This window comes from Syngnathus floridae, chromosome 5 (assembly GCF_059516105.1).
Source record: "Syngnathus floridae isolate MCC-2025c chromosome 5, RoL_Sflo_1.0, whole genome shotgun sequence".
In the NCBI taxonomy this organism is placed as follows: Eukaryota; Metazoa; Chordata; class Actinopteri; order Syngnathiformes; family Syngnathidae; genus Syngnathus; species Syngnathus floridae.
The window spans coordinates 6,872,446-6,895,336 of NC_142417.1; the positions used below are offsets into that span (position 1 = coordinate 6,872,446).

Genomic DNA, 22,891 nt, shown 5'->3' on the forward strand with positions numbered 1-22,891 from the left:
GAACATTTTAAGGACTATTTTTTTGTTTTTCACATGACAAACATGAACATTTTTATTTTATGTATATGTTTATCTACACAAAACAGAATATTTTGCATTAGTTTTTCTTGTGCATAAACATATTTTTTGTGATTTGTTTTAATCCTAAAATAGTTTATATTTAATATTTGTTTCAATCTTAAAATAGTTTATATTTAATTCATGCCATTGTCTATTCTACTAAAAAGGAAATAAAGCGTACCCATGTGCAGAAGTGAACTTGTTCTTTACTTTTCATCCAGAACATGCGCTTAAATGATTAACAGGTCTGTGCTGACATGTTGCTGCTTATGCATTAAATTAAGTCTGTGCACGCCATACTTGATATTTGGTACCGTTTAAAGTTGCCGTGTTGCTGTCATGTGAGCACCATTAGCCTTGTCCCCAATGTGCACACATACACTAACGCGCTCAGTTCAGGTGAGGAAGTGGGTGGAGTTTTCCCAGCACTGCTAATTTGCAATGGAGATATCGTTTTTGTTTGTGTTTTGTTTTTTAAGCACATATCCGCTCACTTTGCTTTGATGATGGCTCCTGCTTTATTCAGGTCGGGTTGTAAATCCCCCCCCCCAACCAAGCCCTGGGTCGAGCCGAGCGGCACCGTGCAGCTGGGCCGTTTCCTACTCGATTCTGATGCTGATTGGCCTCGTTAATATCGGCCATTGGCTCTTTTCTGCACTGCCCGGCGGGACGTCCCACCATGGCCATTTTCATGGTCACGCCCCCCTGTGGCCATCCCGAGGTGGCAAACTAAACGAACCCACAGGGGAGTGGGGTGGGAGGGCGAGTCCACCAAGATGGAAACCTTTCAACAAGGCGTGGTGTTACTAAGAAGGTTTCACAATACTCAACATCCGATACACTCTCCTCCCATCTGCCTTTTTTGTCAATGGATGTTTGGAAAAGTAAATCATTCATCCATATTTAAAATCTTTTAAGTGTTTTGTTTGTTGCAAGAATGCACATACTGTACATTATATAAAACTGTATAAGTGGCTCATTTTTACTACAAAAACTACATTGAACATGTTTGCAATGTTATGCATAGTGCTCTTATTTATATTGAAGAGAAAAAAAATCATACTGTATTTAAAGTTTTGAGCCAGGATGGCCAAGCAACATATTGCATATTATAATTGTATATTATAATTATGTGTACCACGTTAGTTCTTATATTAACTTCTTTATTCAATAGGACTGCATTAAATATACATGCATTATTACTAATAATAACGTATCTGATATATTGGGGGGGAAATAGTAAGTTTTACAATCTAGATTCAATATATTGTAGTCTACATTTCTTGCTAATGTAAATTATGTATAAATCACTGCATAATAATGGCAATTAACGATCATGCTAAAAGCAAAAAAATCACGGGGCGCATTACTATTTTGCAATTAAATAATGCTCATGTATAGTTCCAAATGACGCTTCAAATCTTTGCCTGTAATTACAACTTAGCAGAGTCCCATTTGGAAATACATAGAGATTTAAATATGATATAACGTGTGCATGAGTAGTTTGACTCCCCCCACCTGTTCGCTCTCCTTTGGCCCCCGCTGCGGTAAGGGGATCTTGTGATAGGCCCAACGGACCCCCAACCCGGGTGGGTCTACCCTGCTGGGCAAAAGCCTCCCAGCTTATAAAGCTTCTTCCCCCAGGTCAAAGCTGAGGTGGACGAGCGAGCACATGCACTTTAACGCGCGAGTGGTTTGGGTTATTACGCACGGCGCGTCGTGCTTCATTTGCGGGGGGAATTTTCAACCTTTGTGAGTTTTGCCATGACACTTTCCGGTGATTTTGAATCTTCCCCACACACCGAGTTGCCTCTGGCAGAGGATGAGATCGACATCGTGGGTGAGGATGACCCGGAGCCCGCCGACCTGGGCTCGGGTGCCGACTCTTCGGGGACGGAAAGCGAGAGCGGCTTCTGCTCCGGGAAGGCCGGTGGGGGGAGCCTGGTGAAGCCCCCTTACTCCTACATTGCTCTCATCACCATGGCCATCCTACAGAGCCCCCTGAAGAAGCTCACCCTGAGCGGCATCTGTGACTTCATCAGCAACAAGTTCCCCTACTACCGAGACAAATTCCCGGCTTGGCAGAATTCCATTCGTCACAACCTGTCGCTCAACGACTGCTTCGTTAAGATCCCCAGGGAGCCGGGCAACCCCGGCAAGGGCAACTACTGGTCCCTGGACCCGGCCTCGGAGGACATGTTTGACAATGGCAGCTTCCTAAGGCGCAGGAAGCGGTTCAAGAGGAATCCACCCGAATTCGGGAAGGAAGGACTCGTGTTCTGCTGCCGACCTTTCGGACAACCGTACCCGGTGCAGGGGCGCGTCACCGCGACCGCTGTGGGCTATGCGCCGCTGCAGGACGGCGTCATGATGCCTTCTCCCTCGTCTTATCACCTTTTGCCGCAATCTCGGAGCGAGTCCACTGGACCAAAAGAGGTCAGAACTACAGAAAACATCAAGTCCATGAAGGGCGTGCAGGGCAAGTGCTCCTTCAGCATAGACTCGATCATGAGTAAACCGGCTCCCACCAATGGGGGTCCACATCAGTATCCCCTTGCTTACCCACGCTTCATGTCAAACCATGTGGCCCCCTTGGTCCCCACACTCCTGCAGAACCCAAGAACTCATTTTGGACCCCCTGCCATGCTGAGTGTTACCCCTTTCATCAGTGAACAACTAAGACGTTCATACCCACAGTGCTGAGGTGTGGTTGTTAATATTATTATGTTGGTGTGATCTTTTGTGTCATTACTTAAGGCACGTGTTTCTCATTTCTTAAAGAAATAATTGGACTGCATGATATTTATGTTGAGTAAAAAAATTCTATGTTTCTTTAGACAGTATTACTCAAAGTTTTTACATCAAGGAGGCTATCATCTATGTTGTAAAATAATAATAATAATAATAATAATCAAGCACTGCCATCTTGACCAACTGCAAGTACACTGCCAGTTCAAAAGTTTGGAGACAACTTTCATGTAAAAACATGAAACTGTTTCAAAACGTTTGACTGGTAGTGTATATTTATCCATATTGTATGCCACTGTAACATTATTCTACATGTATTTATTTGACTTCAACAATAACAATGGTTTATCTACAAAGTGTTGACCTGGCATCTGGTGTTTAAAATTGAAAATTTGCTTTCTTTCTGTGCTCTACTGATTAGTTGAGGCTTAATGTACCGAAGGACTGTTGTTTATAATTATCCCTCTAAATAAATATTACTGCTGTGAAAATAGTTTTGTGTTGCTGCTTAGTTATGTCTGTAGAGTTGTCAAAAGTACTCACACTCTTGAGTACTATACTGAAGTGCAAGTACGAATACTTGTTCTCTACCTGAGTAAAATTTAAAAAAGAGCAGACTGAGTACAAAAATTAAAAAGCAAAAATCATTGTTTGTTTTTGTTTCATCAATCAAAGTAATCTTCCCCTGTTCTAAATTGTCTAATATGAAGTAAAATAGTAAAATTTGTGAAATGAATGTCATCTTTATTATGGAAGGACAGTATGTGCTTAGTAGTCAGTCACAAGAATACAGTAGGGCGTAAGTGAAGATTTTCCCCATTCTGCCCACACGATGCCGCTATTGATCAAATGTTGTGCGCAACTTTTTTTAATTGAAGAAAAACACTAAATTAAAGTATTCGATTACATACCAATATCAAGCGCATGTTTTAAAGTATGTTTAAAAGATTTAAGATAAGAGACTTGATCAAAGATTGTAAAAAAAAAAAGGCTTAATATCACTTTCTATAACTTATAAAACGGTATACAATTGAGAATTCAAGCATAGTTTTTTTTACTGTCTTTCTTTGGTACAGTCCCAACTGTCCAGTCCCATCAGTCAGAGTCTATTTTTATTTGTGATCTGGACCCTCCCAGTGCTCTGTTTCCCCCCTCTAGTGTCAGTTGTTCATGCTTATTAGGAAGAGAGAAGAGCTGTCACGCTGACTCTGTTCCGAGGGATGTAGCAGCTCTCTGGTGAAGAGGTCTCCGTGCCTAGCGCTTTCCGCTTCTCCGGCTCTTTTTTACTGTTGGACCCTTTCCCGCTTTGACGATGGAGACCAGCCCGATCCCGGTGGTGACGGTCCAAACCACCCCCTTCGATGACCAGCGGCCCGGTACCAACGGACTCCGGAGGAAGACAACCGTGTTCGAGGGCAAGAAGAACTACCTTCAGAACTACATCCAGAGCGTCCTGTCCTCTATTGACCTCCGGGACAGACAGGGCTGCACCATGGTGGTGGGCAGCGACGGACGCTACCTGAGCCGGGCGGCTATCGAGGTGATCGTCCAGATGGCGGCCGCCAACGGGGTGAGTTTGAGCGGGGGCGGTTTTGGAATCGGAACCCGCAGCCAGATTTCCCAATAAACTTTTTTTTTTTTTTTAGTTTGCAAACCAATCTTAAATTTAAAACTTTAAAAACACAAGGTTGGAAATATATCAAGCGTGTAAAATGAAGCTTTGTGAAAAATCAAGCCCTACTCTCCGCTCTCAAATGCTGAGGGCAGCTAGTTAAAGTTAAAGTCCCAATGATTGTCAGGATCAATTAGATATTTGGTTTCAGGCTTATTGGTTTTTCGGCTAGGCCGACGCGTGGCCGACGCGTGAGCGCACTTTGTTGTGATCGGATGGCGTTGAAGTTTTTTAATCGATGACAGCGGAATAAATCAGTAATTTTGTAGTATATTAAATATACAAGTGAGCAATATTTTTGGGTTGGTGTTGTGTTAATGTTGGTGAGCAACAGAATTTCTTCAGTATCATAACTTGAATGATGGTGACGGTGTTTGGTGGCTCAAGCAAGATGGTGTTTTTGTGATTTCCTGGAAGGTAGTGACTTTAGAAGTGTCAACATATAAAAAATATAAAGGTTTTTGAGTCAAAGTTTCATGGTGTGCGTTGTTAACTGCTCTGACCGCATGTGTTGCTGGCTGCGATGTTTGTGTGCAAATATAAATACGAGAAACTCAGTTTGAGACACAAAGGGAGAAAATTGACAGTGACTGTTTGTATTAAAAAAAACTGCAAGTTGGCTTACTCCACAGTCCAAGTCCCATTGCATTTGAATTGGAGTTGCAAAATGGGTAGCCCGAGTCAGTTGCTTGTTAATCCGACTCCAGTGTTACAATCGCGGCTGCTGCATCACTTTTGACACATGGAAAGAATCCGATTAAGTAATTATTTGTGTTAACACGAGGAAACTTGACAGCTCTCCAAAGAATGAAAGCTGGAAGTGAGCGAGAAAATCCCCACTGCTCCACTCTGACATCTTCATAATTGCTTTGGAGCGCCTCCAAGGGAACATCTGAAGGGAATCTGATTTTGTTTTGGTGCCAAATGTCTCTGAGTGTCAGACTTATCAGCACTTCCATCCATCCTGCTCTATTTTCCGGTCTTGTTCCTCTTCATCTCTCTCTCTCTCTCTTTGGTCAAGCTTTTGAGAGGACAGGAGTCAAGATGGTCCCGACATTGTGCTGCATATCTTCCTTTAACATACGCATTATGCATGCTAAGGACCACAAATGCCTCTCTGGTGAGGAAACGCCTATTATAGGATGCTGATGCCATTACCGGGTTATATGCCGCAGACAATTATAAATAGTGTGGCTCCCTCTGTTGTGTTATTGAGGCTCCACTTGGCATGAGGAGAAGCTAACATTTTATATGTGGTGACTATAGCTTGGACACGCCCTTCAAATTGTGTTGATGGTAACAAATGACTTCTGGATGAATCAAATGGTTATTCATTGTACTTTTCCAAAATGAAGACGTGATAGACAAACAAATGGAAAAATCGAATTTGATACATTAATTATTTTGGTGAAATTGGATTCACCATCTCAGTATTAATTTTAAGATGGTTGATGACACACCGCTGTTTTTGGAGAAACATTCATCTGGGTCTTGTACCTGTGATGTGCAGATCGGTCGCCTGGTAATCGGCCACAATGGCCTCCTGTCCACCCCTGCTGTCTCCTGCATCATCAGAAAGATCAAAGCCATCGGTGGGATCATCCTCACAGCCAGTCACAACCCCGGAGGTCCCGGAGGAGACTTTGGCATCAAATTTAACGTGGCTAACGGAGGTGTGGAAGGAATATGGCCAGTCAAACAACCTCTTGTTTAGACTCTCGTTTTTGTAAGAACCTTTGCTCCTTGGTTGCTTTTGGGTTCGTGCCACAGGCCCATCTCCAGACACGGTGATGGAAAGGATCCATCAGGTGAGCCGCACACTCGAAGAGTACGCCATCTGCCCTGACCTCCGCATCGATCTGTCCAGACTGGGACGACAAGACTTTGACCTGGAGAATAAGTTCAAACCTTTTCGAGGTACACTTGCAGGAGTAAAATTATAGTAAAAAGTACAGTAACTGAGCATGCCTATGTATAAAACCTGACTGTGCTTCCAGTGGAGATTGTGGATTCTGTGGAGGTGTACCTCCAACTCCTACGAAACATCTTTGACTTCAGCGCCATCAAAAGTCTTCTGACAGGACCAGGGCAGCTGAAGATATGCATCGACGCTATGAATGGAGGTGAGACCACCGTCATCATCCTCTTGTGATAAAAGCCAACTGAGCATCTTGTCAGTGTTAACGGCATCTCCTCTGCTGTTACAGTGATGGGCCCTTATGTCCGTAGAATCCTATGCGATGAGCTTGGGGCCCCCGCTAACTCCGCCGTCAACTGCGTTCCTATGGAGGACTTCGGGGGCCGGCCCCCCGAGCCGAACTTGACGTATGCCTCTTCGTTGGTGGATGCCATGAAAGGAGGCGACTTTGGCTTGGGCGCTGCCTTTGACGCAGACGGGGTGAGATTGGGTCAACTAGCTGCTAAATGCTAACGACTACAGTATAGAGGGTGATAAGCAGTGTGGCGAGATAGTGGGCACTCTAACAGCTGTTTGGTACTACGCAGACTCACTGCCACCTCTTAAGGAACAAAGTGGTTTAAAAAGATTTTTTGCTCCTGCTAAAACGGCCACCCACACACACACTCGACTGGAAGGCCACGTTGGCGTCTCCACCAAATTTTTATTTTTAGGAAGTTACAGTGCTTGTGTGAGAGAGAAGGATGATTATGGTAAAATATTTGACTTACTGATGGATTGCTATGAAGAGTGTTAGTAATTATTTATTGTCATGAGACACAGAGACCCATGATAAAATTTGTTTAAATATGACAAATGGGAAGATAAAACAACATTAGAGACACATTGAATGTTTATCAAAAAATGTGTGTTTGCTGCTTGAAAAAATATACAGCTGTTGCATTTCTCAGTACACAGGAAAAGAGGGGATTGTTTTATTACTTTTAAAAAAAAAAATACTTATAAATATCTTGGGGGAAAAAAGTTTCTGAGGCCGCAATAAGTAGCTCAAATTTTCCACCAAGTCGTCCAATTGTAGGCGCACTGTGTCCTGAATAAATGATCTTATCATCAGGGGATTTATGTCATATGAGCTCCCATCACGATCAAAACCGACCCAGTGATTAGCGAGGGTGTTTGTAAGATATTATGTAACACTGTCATCGCTATCTGGCAAACTCCTTCTACATTCAAAAAAATATATCATTGTAATTGTTCGTATGTTTAAATGCAAGTGTGAATGTGGCCTGCAAATGTGCAGCGAATCCAGGTTGCACCTCAGCTTTATTCAGGTGGTAAAATATATGTTATATCTATCAGGACCGCTACATGATCCTGGGAGAGAATGCCTTCTTCGTGAACCCGTCGGACTCTGTCGCCATCATGGCCGCCAACCTCTCCTCTGTGCCCTATTTTCGCCAGCTGGGAGTCAAAGGCTTCGCCAGAAGTATGGCCACCAGCGCTGCGCTCGACAGGTACAACACACAAGCGCTATGCTTACTGAGTGGTGTTATTTATTTCAGGGACTCTCCGATGACGACTGACCTCACACTGAATTTGCGACCGTGTAACCCCCTTCTAGCACTCACATGCACATATAGTACTATATGCACTTTTACTCACAGCCTATAAATATGACGTGTTATGTGAGGGTAGAGTAGAGCAGGGGGCATTTAGTGAATGGGTGCCATCGCTAAAGTTAGGGCTGTTAAAATTGTTCCACAAAAGTGCATGGAGGAATTGGGGGAAGCGCAGCTTTGAATTTGCCACACTGAGCTGATCAAAATTCAACTTGCTGCGGTTATTCATCATCATTTTTACAATATTAGATGTCGGTGAAGATTAAGTGCAAATTTGTGGGTTGTTTGAGGATACGTGAGTAGGAAAGTCAAAAATAAACACACATGCTTAAGTTAGATGAGCCCTTTTTACTCTGGAGGCTGCAGTGTTGTACTCCTCATTCTCTACTTTGCTGCTGCTACCTTCTTGGACAAAATGTCTCCTTTTCATGGCCAAATTTATCTTACAAAAAAACAAGACTAGGAATAGTAGAGCCCAGGTTCCTTGTTTGTCAAGGTACCACTGTGCTTATGAAACAACTCAACAATTCCCTCCAAGCAGTTATCTAACCAAAAAGAGGTCTTTGACAACTTCTAAACCTCAACCAGAGTTGTGCTTCGTCACAATTTAATATCAGGCTTCCGATATTGGAGTCAAGGAAGAACTCCCATTTCCAAGTAAAGCTCCAGCATGCGGTGCTTTTTTGTCCAAATGCCAGACCAAAGCTTTTAAATCTCAGCTGATCTCTCATCAGTGGAGACGGGTCACTGGATGCTATGTTTGGCCAAATATGAAGTCAGTGCCAAAAGCTGATAATATTTCACCTCCTCTCTACTTGTTACTGCTTTGAATGTACTGAGCAGATTGTAGTGATGTTAGTAACCTGGACGTTTGTGTTCGTGTTGGGTGTAAACATGCTGTTTCGGGCCTCAAAACCTCATGGGAAAACTAGGGTTATTATATTTTTTTTGTCTGTGTGGAATGTCAGGCTTTCCGTTCCAGCCTTCACATCCCTGAGGACAACTCTGGTTTACTCTTATTTGGTCATTTATCCCACCCTCGTGTAAACAACTGCACTGGGCACTCTGGGGGCTTTATTTGTGCATGGAATGATTAATTTACTCTGTATCCATATATTGCATCTCGAAATTTTAAGAAGTTGACTTTCAACTATTATAGTCATCTCTCATCGGAGCCCATTTGTACAGTGACACATTCAGTTGATTGAGTGGAAGAGAAAAAGGTTATTGTGAGTAGAAGCTGGCACACACTTTGAAATGAGCATTACCGCCACCTAGAGGCAGGGGCGTCCCACCAAAACTCAGGCTTCCATTATTAATTGTCATCACGAACATTTCAAAAGTTCACTGCTGAAGCCATTTAAACTATTGCTAACCAAAACAGCAGTACTTAGCAAGGCACATAATCTCTTGAATGAATACTGCGTTGTTTTTTCCAGTGAGTTTCTTGCGCAGTAATAAAGATGGTCTCACACTAATGTTCTAAAAATAATGTGCGTTTGAAATCAAAAAGGCCCTCTGCCAAAAAGCCCCGGTCTACATTTGAGAAAAACTCTCAGACCACTATTTGTTAACAAAGTATTACTATACACTCAGTTCGGTCTACCTACACACAATTGCTCATCTCCTTTCCACCGCGGCTCACTTTCAAAGGCGACATGAACTAAAAGGTTCACAGACTCTGTTCATTTACTTTATTAAAGTGGACAACCTCTTGGCTCGTCATGAAACATTTGCTTCGCTTCATTTAAAAGTTCATGGGAACGCTTTACGAGAAAGGGCTGCTGGTTGCCAGAAGAGGCACATAACAAACACATGCTTCAAAAACTAAATTTGTTTTTTATTGTAATCTTCTTAGGGTAGCCAAACTCATGAAACTGGCATTGTACGAGACTCCTACCGGTTGGAGGTACTTTGGAAACCTGATGGACTCGGGCCGTTGTTCCCTCTGTGGCGAGGAAAGTTTCGGGACAGGTACGGCATCTACTCAAGCACAAACAAGATACAACGACTCTTGTTAAGACATTGATACAACAGTTTGACCAACATGAGAACAAGTTCATTTAGTGGTAAGCATTTGAGATAGTAGGAAAGGTGTTAGGATCGGAATGGACCAGGGTTTGAGGGAAAAGGTAGTTGGAAGGGAGGATAAAGGGAACAAATTAAAAGAACCAGCAAACTAACATAACTTCCTAACAAAACAACGGGACTGACCGACCGAAGGACAGGGTTGGCTAACAGACAGAACAGAAAAACAGGAATCAAGAAACAAGAACAACATCCGCGACCCGGAAGGGGAGTGAGGACCAGACAGGACTTAAATACAAGATAGGTAACAAGAGATAGGTGACTGTGATTACATTGATTGAGGTAACACAGGAGGGGAGGGGCGACGCGAGCAGAAACCATGGTAACATATTGACATAATAAAGCAACCGGGGACGAGTCGTGTCACCTATTGCAATCAGAGAACTCTGTTCTCACAGGAATTTAGTCGGATTTTTTTCCCATAAAAAGTTAATCATTTGAGAACTGACATATTTTTGTGATTAGTTTAACATGTTTTGCATTTTTTTAATCAACGTTACTTTATGAGAATAATCTTCACATTATTTAATATAAAACAGAGGAGGCAGTTCCCACAAGATTGTTAATTTTTTTTGTACACAAATTAATTGAGTAATCAGTACAGCATTGGCCTAATTTTAAAATTAGCTGAGCAAGCTGTCATTTTTAGTGTCGTTGCAGTTGCAAAGCACAGAAAAAAAATTCTCGTGAATTTAGGAGGATTTTATTGTCACGCAATTTGCCACTTGATATTTGTGAGGACACATTGAGCAACTTATTTGCTAGCCCTGCTTATTTTGGCAGGAAAGATTTCCAATGGACGTCCATGTCTTTTGCTTTATTATTGATATGACATGTTCCAAGACTCTCGCCTCAGAGTACAATTTGTCTTTTAGCGATTGAGAAGAAGGCCAACTAAAAGGTCCTAACAACTCTACCTCTTCTGTATTTTCTCTTGAACACACGGCCATTCTCCGGCGGATGAATGCATCCTGACTGCCGCCTAATAGATGTTGTGGCCGTGACCCAGGCTGCCTGTGTAAATAATCCCCATTCTTCTGCTATAAAAGGAGATGGGAGCTCCTTTTGAATGACTCCAACACGCAGACAAGGCCCGCTGAGGCACACAAGCACATTTGCCGTGTCTACCTGCCTCCAACTCTGTTTCTTAGAGACGACAGGGGAAAGTGAAGGGCTGCGCGAGTGTGTAGCAAAGAGCAAACTCGACTGCTGGGAGGAGAGAAGTGAAAGGAGCACTCAGAAGAGCTTGTCTGTCCTTTTAAGGCCAAACAGCTCAAAGGGGAGCTTTGCAGTAAATCATCTCAACTGGACGTGACTTTCCCTTTTTCCGAACTCGCTGTCATTGCAGTTTTGGAAATATCATTTATGATTATCATCATGTGTTGTGGTACGTTTTATGACCCCAAAGAAGTCTCTTAGGTTGTTGTCATGTGATAATAGGATCTGATGAATTATGTGATCCCAGACAAAGGCAGACAGACAGCAAGACTGGGATTAAATACTGGCGACTGTCACTTTCCCAACAGATGTCAGTCACAGATGCTCAGGATCAACAACAGAGGGAGGGAGCAGGTTATGCCAAGTGTACAAGAGATTCATCTTTTTTTTCATGTGGTCCTTTTCTGCTCCACGCCCTTTTAGGGAAGTGTTGCTCTCACATTGGTTCTTGTTAAAATGTCAATGTGTTCCTAACAAAGTGTGCAGCTGTCCATGTGAGGCAGCGTAATAGCTCCCCAATGAAGGGTGTTAGCGTAGCGTGTGGATGTGTGTGCATCTCGGGGTATTATTCTCGCTTCGGGTGTGAGAGGTCTCGGGTTCAAATTCCAGACGAGCCCTTCTGTCTTATAATGACCATCATCGACGTGAGTCCTGGAAACCAAAATGCTAGCTCATGTATTTGTTTAAAATAGTCACTTCCCTCAAGTAGACACCTATGTTTATATTATCAGGAACAGATTAATATCCAATTATTTCAGTTCTTAACATTGAATGTCCACACTTATATGTTAAAGTGTTTACCATTGAACTCTGCTGCTAACCAAAACAGCAGCACCCATTAGGATTCTGGTTGACTGGTTACTCAACAGCCTTGTGTTTTTATGTTTTCCTGCAAATATTGTGTACAAATTGGAAGCACTGAATTTAGAGATTGTCATCAGAATGTTGTATTTTCTTTGCCAGGTTCGGACCACATTCGTGAAAAAGATGGTTTATGGTCAGTGTTGATGTGGCTGTCTATCATGGCCGCTAAAAAACAGAGCGTGGAGCAGATAGTCCGAGAGCACTGGGCCAAGTTTGGACGCAACTACTTCTGCAGGTAAACGCGACATTTGTTTAGAGTTATCACGTCTTAAAATATTTACTTCACATTTGTGCCTCACAAGCAAGTCTGTTGGACTGCAAGTCATCATCCCTTGTATGGATGAAGCCAAACATAGCTCCTCAGCGTTCACCTTTGTCCACTCCTCTTTCTTCTCCTCCAGTCGGCCTCCCCAGTTGCTCTTGCTTTAACGTCTCCCCAGTGAGCAGCAGAGAAACTAACGAGAGTAAATGTTCCCGATGACAATTGCTGCTGCAGCAGCTTTTTGTGTTCCCACACTTGGTACACATAAAAAAAGACAGTGGCCATGGTCAGGTAGTGCGCTCGTAAAGCCTTTAGATGGCACTGCGTTGGAAAAAAAATACTTAGACTGAAAATATTCCACTGCAAAACTATTTTATGTTCATGTAGAGAAGTGCTGCTTTTGGAATAATTTGATGTGTCTGTTCCTGCCAACTCTTTTAGTCCCTTTTCAGATGAAAGGAATTAAAAAGAAAATTCACAAAGTCACAAATATCCTTTGTGTCAGGTTTGACTATGAAGGCCTCGAGCCCCGTGCCGCCTTCTACCTGATGAGGGATCTGGAGTCGGTCATCTTGGACAAAGCGTTCAGCAGCCAGAAGTTTGCTGTAGGCGATCACATGTACAATGTGGAGCGGGCCGATAATTTTGAGTACATCGACCCGGTGGATGGAACGGTAGCAAGAAACCAGGTGAGGGCTGATAGTAGAATATTGTTTAAATTAGCTTTTTCCAAAAAAACATCACTGTCCAACTGCATATTATTTCTCTTGGAATATAAATTAAGCAGCAAATCTTCATCAATCCCAGGGGTGGCCATTTTGCCTCTTACTGTCAACTGAAAATGACCACAGTTGCTCAGGCTACAACCAATCACAGCTCACCACTTTTTTTTGAAGCTCAGCTGTTGAAGCTGTTTATTTGCATTGAAAGTGCAATCATTTTAATCATACAAAATTGTGATGTGACTTTGTGGTAATGTTGGCTCTTCCTGCTCGTTGTGTTTGGAGACAGACCACCCCTACTCTGCTTCATCTGAGGAGATCCATGTTTGGATAAGATGGTGGAGCTTTCATTTTAAACCATAAACAGACACACGTACACACACACTTAGGGAAGTCTGACTCTGTGCGCACTTCCTGTATGCTCCCCTGTCCTCCATCGAAAGTTTTCCCAGCTGACTTCCATTGAGGCTCTTCTAAAACTCCTAGCGCTGACACTTGCCCCTCCCTGCCACATGCCTGCCACATACACACACGCACTGTACTCTGCTTTGTGCATACTAGCAGTTGGCCCCAAACACGCATACCAACACCCAGCCACTTTGTGCGACAGTTTTATAGAGCGACAAGGAGAGCGTCATTCATGCTGCTGATGAGAACAAAGTGGTACCACAGTAACAGTTTCTCCAAAATGTGGTTTTAACCTCACTGGTAAACCCTCCATGCCCAGTTGCTCTCACTGTGTTATTGTAACCCACATTCCTGCCAGGCCAGAATTATATCAGCTGTCGCCTCCGCTCTCCAGGAGACAAGAACACACACACACAGACACACACATATATGCTAACACATTTTTGGTGAACATCTAAATATCAGTAGCTGGGCCTTAAGGCATAGGTTGTAGCATTTGATTTAGATATAGCCACGACAGCAGTTGGACGCTTCACCACATCCACCTATAAAACAATCCATGAGTCTTAAAGCAAAAATGGCACGGATCGGAATGGAGCTGGGCGACCAAATGCAGCTCGGACCAGGGTTTATCGAGGGAAAAGGTAGTTGGAAGGGAGGATGAGGGGAACAAGACCAATAGAACCAGAAAACTGACATAACTTAACGGACCGACCGACAGACTGGCTAACCGAAACAGCGCTGACAAAGACAGGAACCAAGAAACAAAAAAGACATCAGACGACATCCGAAAGGGGAGTGAGGGGCAGACAGGACTTAAATATAAGACAGGTAACAAGAGGTAGGTGACAGTGATTACATTGATTGAGGTAACACAGGAGGGGAGGGGCGACGCCAACAGAAACCATGGTAACAGATAATAAAGCAACCGGGGACGAGTCGTGACAAAAATATTAGACACCCCTTTCTGGATGATAGTTCCACATAAACAAACCTATTTTAACTGACCATGGAAGTGTGGACATGTGAGACAAAAATGTTGCTTTAAAGTTATTGAAAACATTGTGTGACATCAAATTCCCAGTCGTTCCACTGCCCATTTCCGTGACGACAGCTAATCTTCCCTCAGGATTCTTAAACATTTCTTCAACAGTATGAAAGCCATCCCTGCCAGGATGACTAAATAAAATAAAAAGTGAACAAACTCATTTAAGACAAATAGTCCCATTTATTCACCTACAGGCTGACCAGTAAATATATACGCTACAAATTTTAAACCTACATTAGAGGTAGGAATAAAGAAAGGAATGTGTGCTGCTTGTGACATCTAGTGAATGATTGCTGCTGTTGCACATTGAAGATGCTCCCATCCGCTGCAGTTTGTTTTTCAGTAAAAAAACACAACCACTGTACATATATGAATGAATGTATCATTACTATTATAGATATATATTATATATATACTTTTTAAAATTCATTTATTCATGTTCACATATATAAATGTTTTAAAAATATATATATATATTATATCTATATATATTCTATATATATATTCTATTATATATATATTTATATACGTACATACATACATACATACACATATACACACACGCACACACACTGAGTATATATAAAAGAAGACAAACCTGGCAAACAAAGTAACTGCACTTCCCCGCCCCCCCAGGGTTTGAGAATTGTCTTCAGTGACGCATCCCGTCTGGTGTTTCGGATGAGCGGAAGCGGTGGTGGCATGGGCGCCATTATCCGCATTTATGCAGAGTGTTTTGAGAGAGACCCTGAGAGACATAGCAGAGAGACGCAGGTACTGTATGTGTTTTCATATATGACTTTTGACACTGCTTTCCAAATGACAGATTTTATAATATTATGTCTGTCTGCACCTTCATGTGACTCTGTAGATTAAAGTGTAGAAGTGTGTGACTCAGATCACATTGTCAACTTTGGTCCCAAGCTGTGTGTTGCTCAATGCAGGTGGCGCTGGGTCCTCTCATTGCCATCGCGCTCAAGATCTCCAACATCCACGAGAGGACGGGACGTCGCGGTCCAAATATGATCACATGAGTGAAAGGAAATGAAAGAAAAAAAACACAAATTAATGCAGTCAGAAAGTGCATAGAAAACAGCCTTCCAGGAATGCGTATACAGCCTAAAAATACACTGTTCTCCCTAAAAGCGACCATCAAATAACAATTGCAACAGGGAGTTTTTGAATTATAGATGAAAAATGTCTAATGAATGCGCATGTGCATTTATTTGTCTTTTACAGAGTTGGTTTGGCAACTATCGGGAATTATTTACCCACCTTCATGCTGAGACACTTTTCCCCCTAATGTTGTTTGTATGCACCACTATAAAACACTTGAATGTAAAATTGAGCAGGCAATGCATCAAAGCTAATAAAGCCTTGTGAAATAAATACGTTTGAGTTTTATATCAAGAACGGGATTGCGGATTTCATATCACACATTAATCAGCAACCCACTCAAAATGTGTCAATTTTGGTTCTCAACACTGGATTAACAGTATTCAAGTCTGTTGCATCAAGATAAGAAGAAAAAGAGTCAATCTTTACAAGGACTGAAATTGACATTGCGAAACGGAACTCATAAACACGCTGATTGCCGTGGTTACGAGTTGAGGATGTTCCAGTGAATCTCCGTGTGGATGTCTAGCTGTATTTATTTAGCACCCACTTGTTATTGCACCATCAGGGCTTATATATTTCACAACACTTAGGTCAATCAAGCATAAAAGCATTTCTGTTTTTCAACACGCTTAGAGTTAGCACCAATTTATTTCTAATATATTGCCACAGGTCATATATTGTTGAAATGTAAATAGGTTAAACTGACAAGAAAATATCTGTTTTGCTGCTCTCGTCTTGAAATCAGGTAACAAAATGTCTAGTAACATTAAGTTATGTTACACCATTAAAATATAATTTAAATTAAAACCAAATCACCAATTGAAAAGGAATATGTTCATAAAAACAAATAAGTGATATAAACATAAAATGTGAATTAAAAAACAAGAATATCCAATGCTATGTCCTCTTTGGTGTCTCTCTCCATGGACGCATCTCGTCTGGTTAACTCTGTGCTGATGTCCACTTCTAAAGAACATACATCTTCACCACATCTTCCCGCTCCATGGTGAGCCACCCCTCCTCCGCATGTCTCAAATGCAGTATCCTCATAAGGTGGCGGCTGTTCCCAGCTCCACGTGCAGTCCGGGCTTTGCGTACTGTCCTGGCAATAGAGTGGCGGTGCCAGGCTCAGAACTACCTGAACCCCATCTTGGACTTCCACGTCCTCTGGATCTGCCTCTGGACATCGGTGACACGTCTCGGACTCTTGGTAGGGTGGAGGGGGTGAGCTCGGCCTCCTAAACAAAATAGTGGATATGTTTCATTTCTTTCTCTACTGTGTGCCGAGAGAAGCCCAAGTTTATTCTTATTCAGTGTAACTGACCTCTCGATGGTATACACTTCTATGTTCTGCTCATGTATCTTCATCCTCCTCCAATCGTCCACCGCACTCTTGCAGGCGGGCCAGATGATGTTGGCAAAGACAGGCAGTAAGCCGACAATAATCAGGACCAATGGGATGGCTGGCGTGTCCACCACGCACACAGACACAGGGAAAGCCACAATGAATGACGCATGGCAAACACACAGCGACCAACCAGCCAAGCACCTTCTTGCCATTGTATACGATTTCTGATTATCTTTGCAGGTTGGCAAGATGTCTTCAAATTAGACCAGGAGTCTTCTCACCAACAAATAACTAGTGTGCTAGAAGATGTGGCTATATAACTGATTATTTGAAATAACACAGTGTGGCAGATGGGAGGAACACATCTTCATAGAGACAAGTCATCAAAGATAAAAAGAGCGCATGACATCACAAAGGACAAACATCACCCAACCCCTAACTGTAGGCCTGCTGGGCGAGAAGCCTACCACTGAGTTCCCTGCCTCACCCAAAGTCAGCTGGGATAGCTTCCAGCACATAAACTGTGCAGAGAATGGGTGGACATGGCATATTCTGCCGGTAGAGGGCACTGTTGGCCATATATTGCGTTGTCTGAATGGAGCCTCTGCTCACCTCTCACCAAACACCACATAAAGATGTTGATGATGAAGATGATGATGAAACAGATGTTTCAGGGCTTCTTTTACATTTGTCAGGGCTTCTTTTACATTAGTCAAGTGTAACTTACTTTTTAAGTCACAGTAGTAAGTACAAATAGTCCACCATGTTCATTTCCTGGTTTTTGGAAACAATTTGGTCATTTTAATGTCAGTATGTGCATTGCACATAACTTGTGATGGTCCTGGTTGGTCCACCAATATCATCGGTCACTAAAGCAGGTGGTCCAGTGTTGCTATGGAAACAGTGAAGCTAGTGTTCTCAGTGTAAATCAGTGTACCATCATTTATTATTTTGAGGCAATTTTTATACATACTGTTGCTTTCTGATGCAAGTGAGGTCATTTCATTTTTGTACACTGCGTTATGAATGAAATGACAGCCACGCAAGGTTTGGTAGCACTTTCATGTTATCATCAGGTGTCAATTCCATTGAGTGGCGTGTTGCACCACAGCCATGTTTTTTAACTAAGCTTGCTATCTGCACAGATGATCCAGTGATGCCTCCTAATGGCGGCACTAAGTTCTTACTAGATCCTACTTTAGATTAGTGTGGCTCGTTTACATATTCAGTGCGCTAGTGTGTCATTTTCAAGAGGGTAACGATGATAAGAGCATCTTGTATCGTACTTCTCTGAATTTGCAGCCATTATCTCAATGTGGGTCTCGGGTGAGTTGGAATGTGTCCCAGCTTATATTTGGACGACAATGGCGGCAATTCCAAAACCAGACATCAGAACTGTGACACAGACATGCTTACCGCTAAACATAGTCTAAGCATTATCTTTGCTGAACTGTCATGCGTCACACATGTAATTAGAGTAGCGTGTGCATACATACGTATGCACATATATGACTGGCTTCTTTTAGATCTCATTATGAAGTGATAATAATAGACAGAGGGCCATTAGTGATGAGTGAAGGTGTGACAGTGCCTGTTATTAATCAAATGGACTTGATGAGGAACTGCCAGCTGCCCTCTGATATTAATAACACAAAGTATCACAGTTTGACTTCACGCTGCTAAAAGTGCACAACTGTGGACACAAGTAGATTCATGTTCACATGTGATTTGTCCCCTAATGTGGGCCATGTTATGTTGTTTTTTCTCCCATCCAGCAGAATTCAATGTTGGACAAGCAATGGAGAGAAAGATGGATTGGCGTCCCAATATTTATGTCCATGTACAATGGAACACAACAAAAACACAACAACAAAAGTCCATCCTTCCAAGACAGACGTCCGTCAGTCTGCCCGCCCATCCGTCCATCCTCTGACTGCCACTTCTATCTCCGTAACAAAAAGTTGCAAAACGCAACTTGCACCAAAACAGCACCCCGCAGGTTTCGCAGATTATCAGTCTGCCTCACACCGCCACCTCACTTGTGTTAATAAACACAGCGGGTGCACGAGAGGTGCGTTGCAGAGACAGGCAGCGGTGACAACAAGGTGATTCAGGCTGGAGCTACCCTGCTGTTCTCATTCCTGATTTATATTCAAATGTTTTGCACCGCTAGGCTCAATCAGGAACATGAGCACCTTCAGCAAAAATAGATTTTGGATGCAGTCAGTCCATTGCCAGCTCTGAGCAACTAGGAAATCATAGTGGTACCTTGACATGGGAGTGACCAGTGCCTGACATCCCTCATTGGGCCATGGTCCTTAAAGGTACACAAAGTGTTTCAATAAATATTAATGGGAAAATTGTACCCGTAGTGGCAAGACACTACCATACGCATTTAATATCTCTCTTATATTGGATGACAAGCTTGAGCGGTGCGTCATGCATATACGTCACGCACCAACGCACGTGAGAATGTAAAAGTTGTCCATGTTGGCGGCAGATGTCATCAGAGAGTTGCAGCTTTTACATGCCTCCTGGGTAGGATGATCGCTTGATAAGGCCAGAGACATCCCATACGCGGGCCTTGGGGGAGAGGTAATAATGGCGGCGTATAATTCAGGGTAATGAAGGCTGCACCACTAGATCAGTCATAAAGAATGATAGCGAGGCAGACGTTTGACCTCCCCTGGCAGCCCTCTACTCTCAATAAATGTGTTTGCTCACCACAGCACTGAGACAAAAGCAAAGAGAGAAGAGAGGAGGAGAAGAGGGTGGAATTTGGACTTGATTTAATGTTAGGCAACATCCAGGGATCACATCATGGAATCTGATTTCAGCCAAGGAAAAGGACTGGACTCTATCCTTTGAACATATTGAGTCTATTTTTAAACAGGAGGAGGGCAAATGAAAGTAGTGTATCCTTAAAACATTACCACTGCTCTCAAGTCATGTTTATATATATCGTTTTTTTGGTTGTGGATATGAATCCATCCTGGAACTTCCAGGTGACCTATCCAGGACATAGCCCAAAGTAGTCACCTTGGCAAGGCTTCAGCCCGCTTAACCATGAACAGAATAAGGTTGAGTTGACAAACAGACAAAGCCGCGCCGATAATATATAACATCATCATCTCCCCAGTGGAGGTAACAAGTGGGGCACACGCATGGTTCGTCCCTGCCTGGCTGTACAGTTGATCGGTATGCAGGCTGCGTGGAGCGTCCTGTGGGCAGACGAGGGGGGCGCTGCTCTCTTCTACATGTCTGCTAAATGACAGTAATTATTTTCCTGGGCTGCAGGCGACTCATGCATGTTTTATTTCCACCTGCACCTCCCCCATCTGCCTGCGTGGCTACGCGTGGCACACACCACGCCGGAATGGGGGGGAACATTTTATTTCTCTCCATACCTTCTTCCTATGAGTCCCACCGGGTTCCTCCAGCTTCTATTCTTTCACCGAGGAGGCCCTGTCTTTTTTATGGCTCCGGTGGGGTTAAGCAGGGTCTGACAGATGCTGTTAGGCTGCTCTCATGATGGTCCAGATACAGATAAAGATACCTAATGGGGGTTTGTGCACACTGGCTGATGTGGTAAGCATTTTACTTTAAAATGGCAACCATGTTTCAATTCAGGTCCTGGTGTCACTCAGGCTATGCCCACAGCTGCACTAAAAATATACTTTCTATTCTAGAAACAGGTTTTCCCTTTTCTAGTGTTTGAAACAACCTCCAGCCACACAAGAGTGCATTTGCAAGCTGGTAGGTGTGTGTCAAAGCAACAAGTGGCAAGAGAAACCCCCAACACAAAACATTTGTTGTCACTTCAGGAGAGGACACATAATTTTGGTAAGTGAAGGGGAACGTGGAAGTGGATACACTCCAGAATATAAAAAAGGGGACATTTACCATCCCGAAAATTAGATATGCACAAATAATCAGCGACAACCTTCGATTATTCAGCAATTACGCATTTTGGCATCAACATAACAATGCTGAAAGCAACGCGTAATTTAATAGTTTGTTAACTTTTTAAACCGTTCATATTGGGATGATTGAATGAATGGGGGGGGAATTTTACATTTATTTTACATTATTCCGGTCATTTGGGTTAGAAAATTGATCAAAAGATCGACTTGAACTAGTGTGGGATTTGGGGTTGAAGAGGATAGTAGAACTGTGGGACCATAGAGTGAGGGTGGTGGAATGCATGCTAGGCAAAGAGCCAAAAGCAACCAGAATATTTAGGTAATTACCGTATTTTTCAGAATATAAGTCGCACCATTTTTCATAAAATTATTTCATAAAATGTTCAACTATAGTAATGTAATTAATATTATACGTCAGTCTTTGCTTGCCAAAAATATGTGAGTATAACTTAGTTTCCTTCCAGCTAAAAAGGCCAAATTTGCTTTTATGGGAGGCAGGGGGGCATCAGTATTGCGATATGTGGACCCACAATGCATGCTGGGAAATAAAATCTACTTGAAACAATAGAGAAGCGTCCCTGCTGGATGTCTGTCAAGGTTGGCTGACAAACTCATTGACTGAAGGAGCTTGTCTATTTTTCTTCTTTGTCTCCTCGTTCCTCCATAGCGCCGTGTTGTGTGTCACTTGGTCCTGTGACACGCTCGCTCGCTCGGCGCCACTCGGGGGATCTCTAAGCCCCCCGCTGCTTTCATAATGAACATGTGGCTTGTCTCTCTTGGGCACAATTGAGCCAAATTCATAGGCAGAGGACGGGGCATTAGCCAGATGGTGCTGTGGGTGGCATCCTTTCTCTGGCCATCCATTAGAGCCGCGCTGCTGACAAAACTCCAATTTGTGCACGCAGACATGTATCTGCTTTCAATAGCACATCTCTCGATCTGTGTGTATGTGTGTGTTGGTTAAGTGCATGCTGGATTTCTCGAGGGAGAAAAGAAGTTCAATAAGACAAACGATTATACATGAATATATGTAGATGCAATTCAAAAATGGAAAAAGGATTGCCAGCTGCTTATGTTTGATTGAGTTGCTGCGCATATAGTTTTTATTCCGCCCATCGACGCATTTGGCTCGCTCACAGCCATCAAAGTCCAACGTTATCATTTCAAAAGAAAACTTTCTGTAGTGATGACTCATGAGCAGTTGACGCCTACACCACAGGCTTTATAATTGCCTATCGATGCTGCAGGATAGCACCAAAGCACTATTTTGCTGTTAGACAAAGATACGGTCCGACTAAATGGAGATCAATATGCTTTTTTTGGGCCCAAGATGCCACGAGGTAGAGCCATAGCAACACAGCTTTGACCTGAGCATAAAAACAGCGAATAGACTATTTTTTTTAGTGAATAGCAAATGATAAATCCCCTCAATAAAAATTCCACAAATGAGTGAATTTGCAAATGGCAAATACGCAGGGGGTACACAGTATGTGTCCTTCAGCTTATCGTTCCCTCCTCCTCCCTTGCAGTGTGGTGAATGAACAAAAACCAAAAAAAAAAAAAAAAAAAAAAAAAAAAAAAACCTTGAGCAGTAACATTGAGGATTTTGCTATTACTTAACAAGGGCCCAATATTGTAGAGTGCAACAGCATAGTTGGTGGCAAGGGGGATTCATACAGATGAGCTTCTCCTTCCGAGGACAAACCAGTGACCCATCAACATGATCATGACAACACGGTGCCTTCAAGGCTCAGCTTGTGAATATCACATGACCAAACATATGCAAATACATTTCAATGGGCATCAAGTACTCACCAATTTTCACTTTTCATGGGCTTGCCCCCTGTGAACATATGGCAGAGGAGCAATACAGC

General features: G+C 42.8%; 2 protein-coding genes and 1 long non-coding RNA gene across 3 annotated transcripts; 2 read left to right on the forward strand and 1 right to left on the reverse strand.

The window, feature by feature from the left end:
- The first annotated feature begins 1,788 nt into the window (after positions 1 to 1,788).
- foxd5 (forkhead box D5) lies at positions 1,789 to 2,763 on the forward strand. The gene has a single exon (XM_088376551.1). The coding sequence runs from the start codon at positions 1,825 to 1,827 to the stop codon at positions 2,761 to 2,763; it is 939 nt and encodes a 312-aa protein (XP_088232677.1). The 5' UTR covers positions 1,789 to 1,824.
- Positions 2,764 to 3,969: 1,206 nt separating this feature from the next.
- Positions 3,970 to 16,016, forward strand: pgm5 (phosphoglucomutase 5). Its single transcript, XM_088376721.1, has 11 exons — positions 3,970 to 4,378; positions 5,991 to 6,153; positions 6,251 to 6,397; positions 6,478 to 6,603; positions 6,688 to 6,878; positions 7,758 to 7,912; positions 9,876 to 9,991; positions 12,287 to 12,422; positions 12,955 to 13,138; positions 15,264 to 15,401; positions 15,572 to 16,016. The coding sequence occupies exons 1-11, from the start codon at positions 4,121 to 4,123 to the stop codon at positions 15,659 to 15,661; spliced, it is 1,704 nt and encodes a 567-aa protein (XP_088232847.1). The 5' UTR covers positions 3,970 to 4,120; the 3' UTR covers positions 15,662 to 16,016.
- A 245-nt stretch (positions 16,017 to 16,261) lies between these two features.
- LOC148397816 (uncharacterized) lies at positions 16,262 to 19,216 on the reverse strand. Its single transcript, XR_015858696.1, has 2 exons — positions 17,071 to 19,216; positions 16,262 to 16,984 (listed from the first exon to the last, which is right to left on the reverse strand). It is a non-coding gene; the product is annotated as an uncharacterized LOC148397816 (long non-coding RNA).
- Positions 19,217 to 22,891: the final 3,675 nt, after the last annotated feature.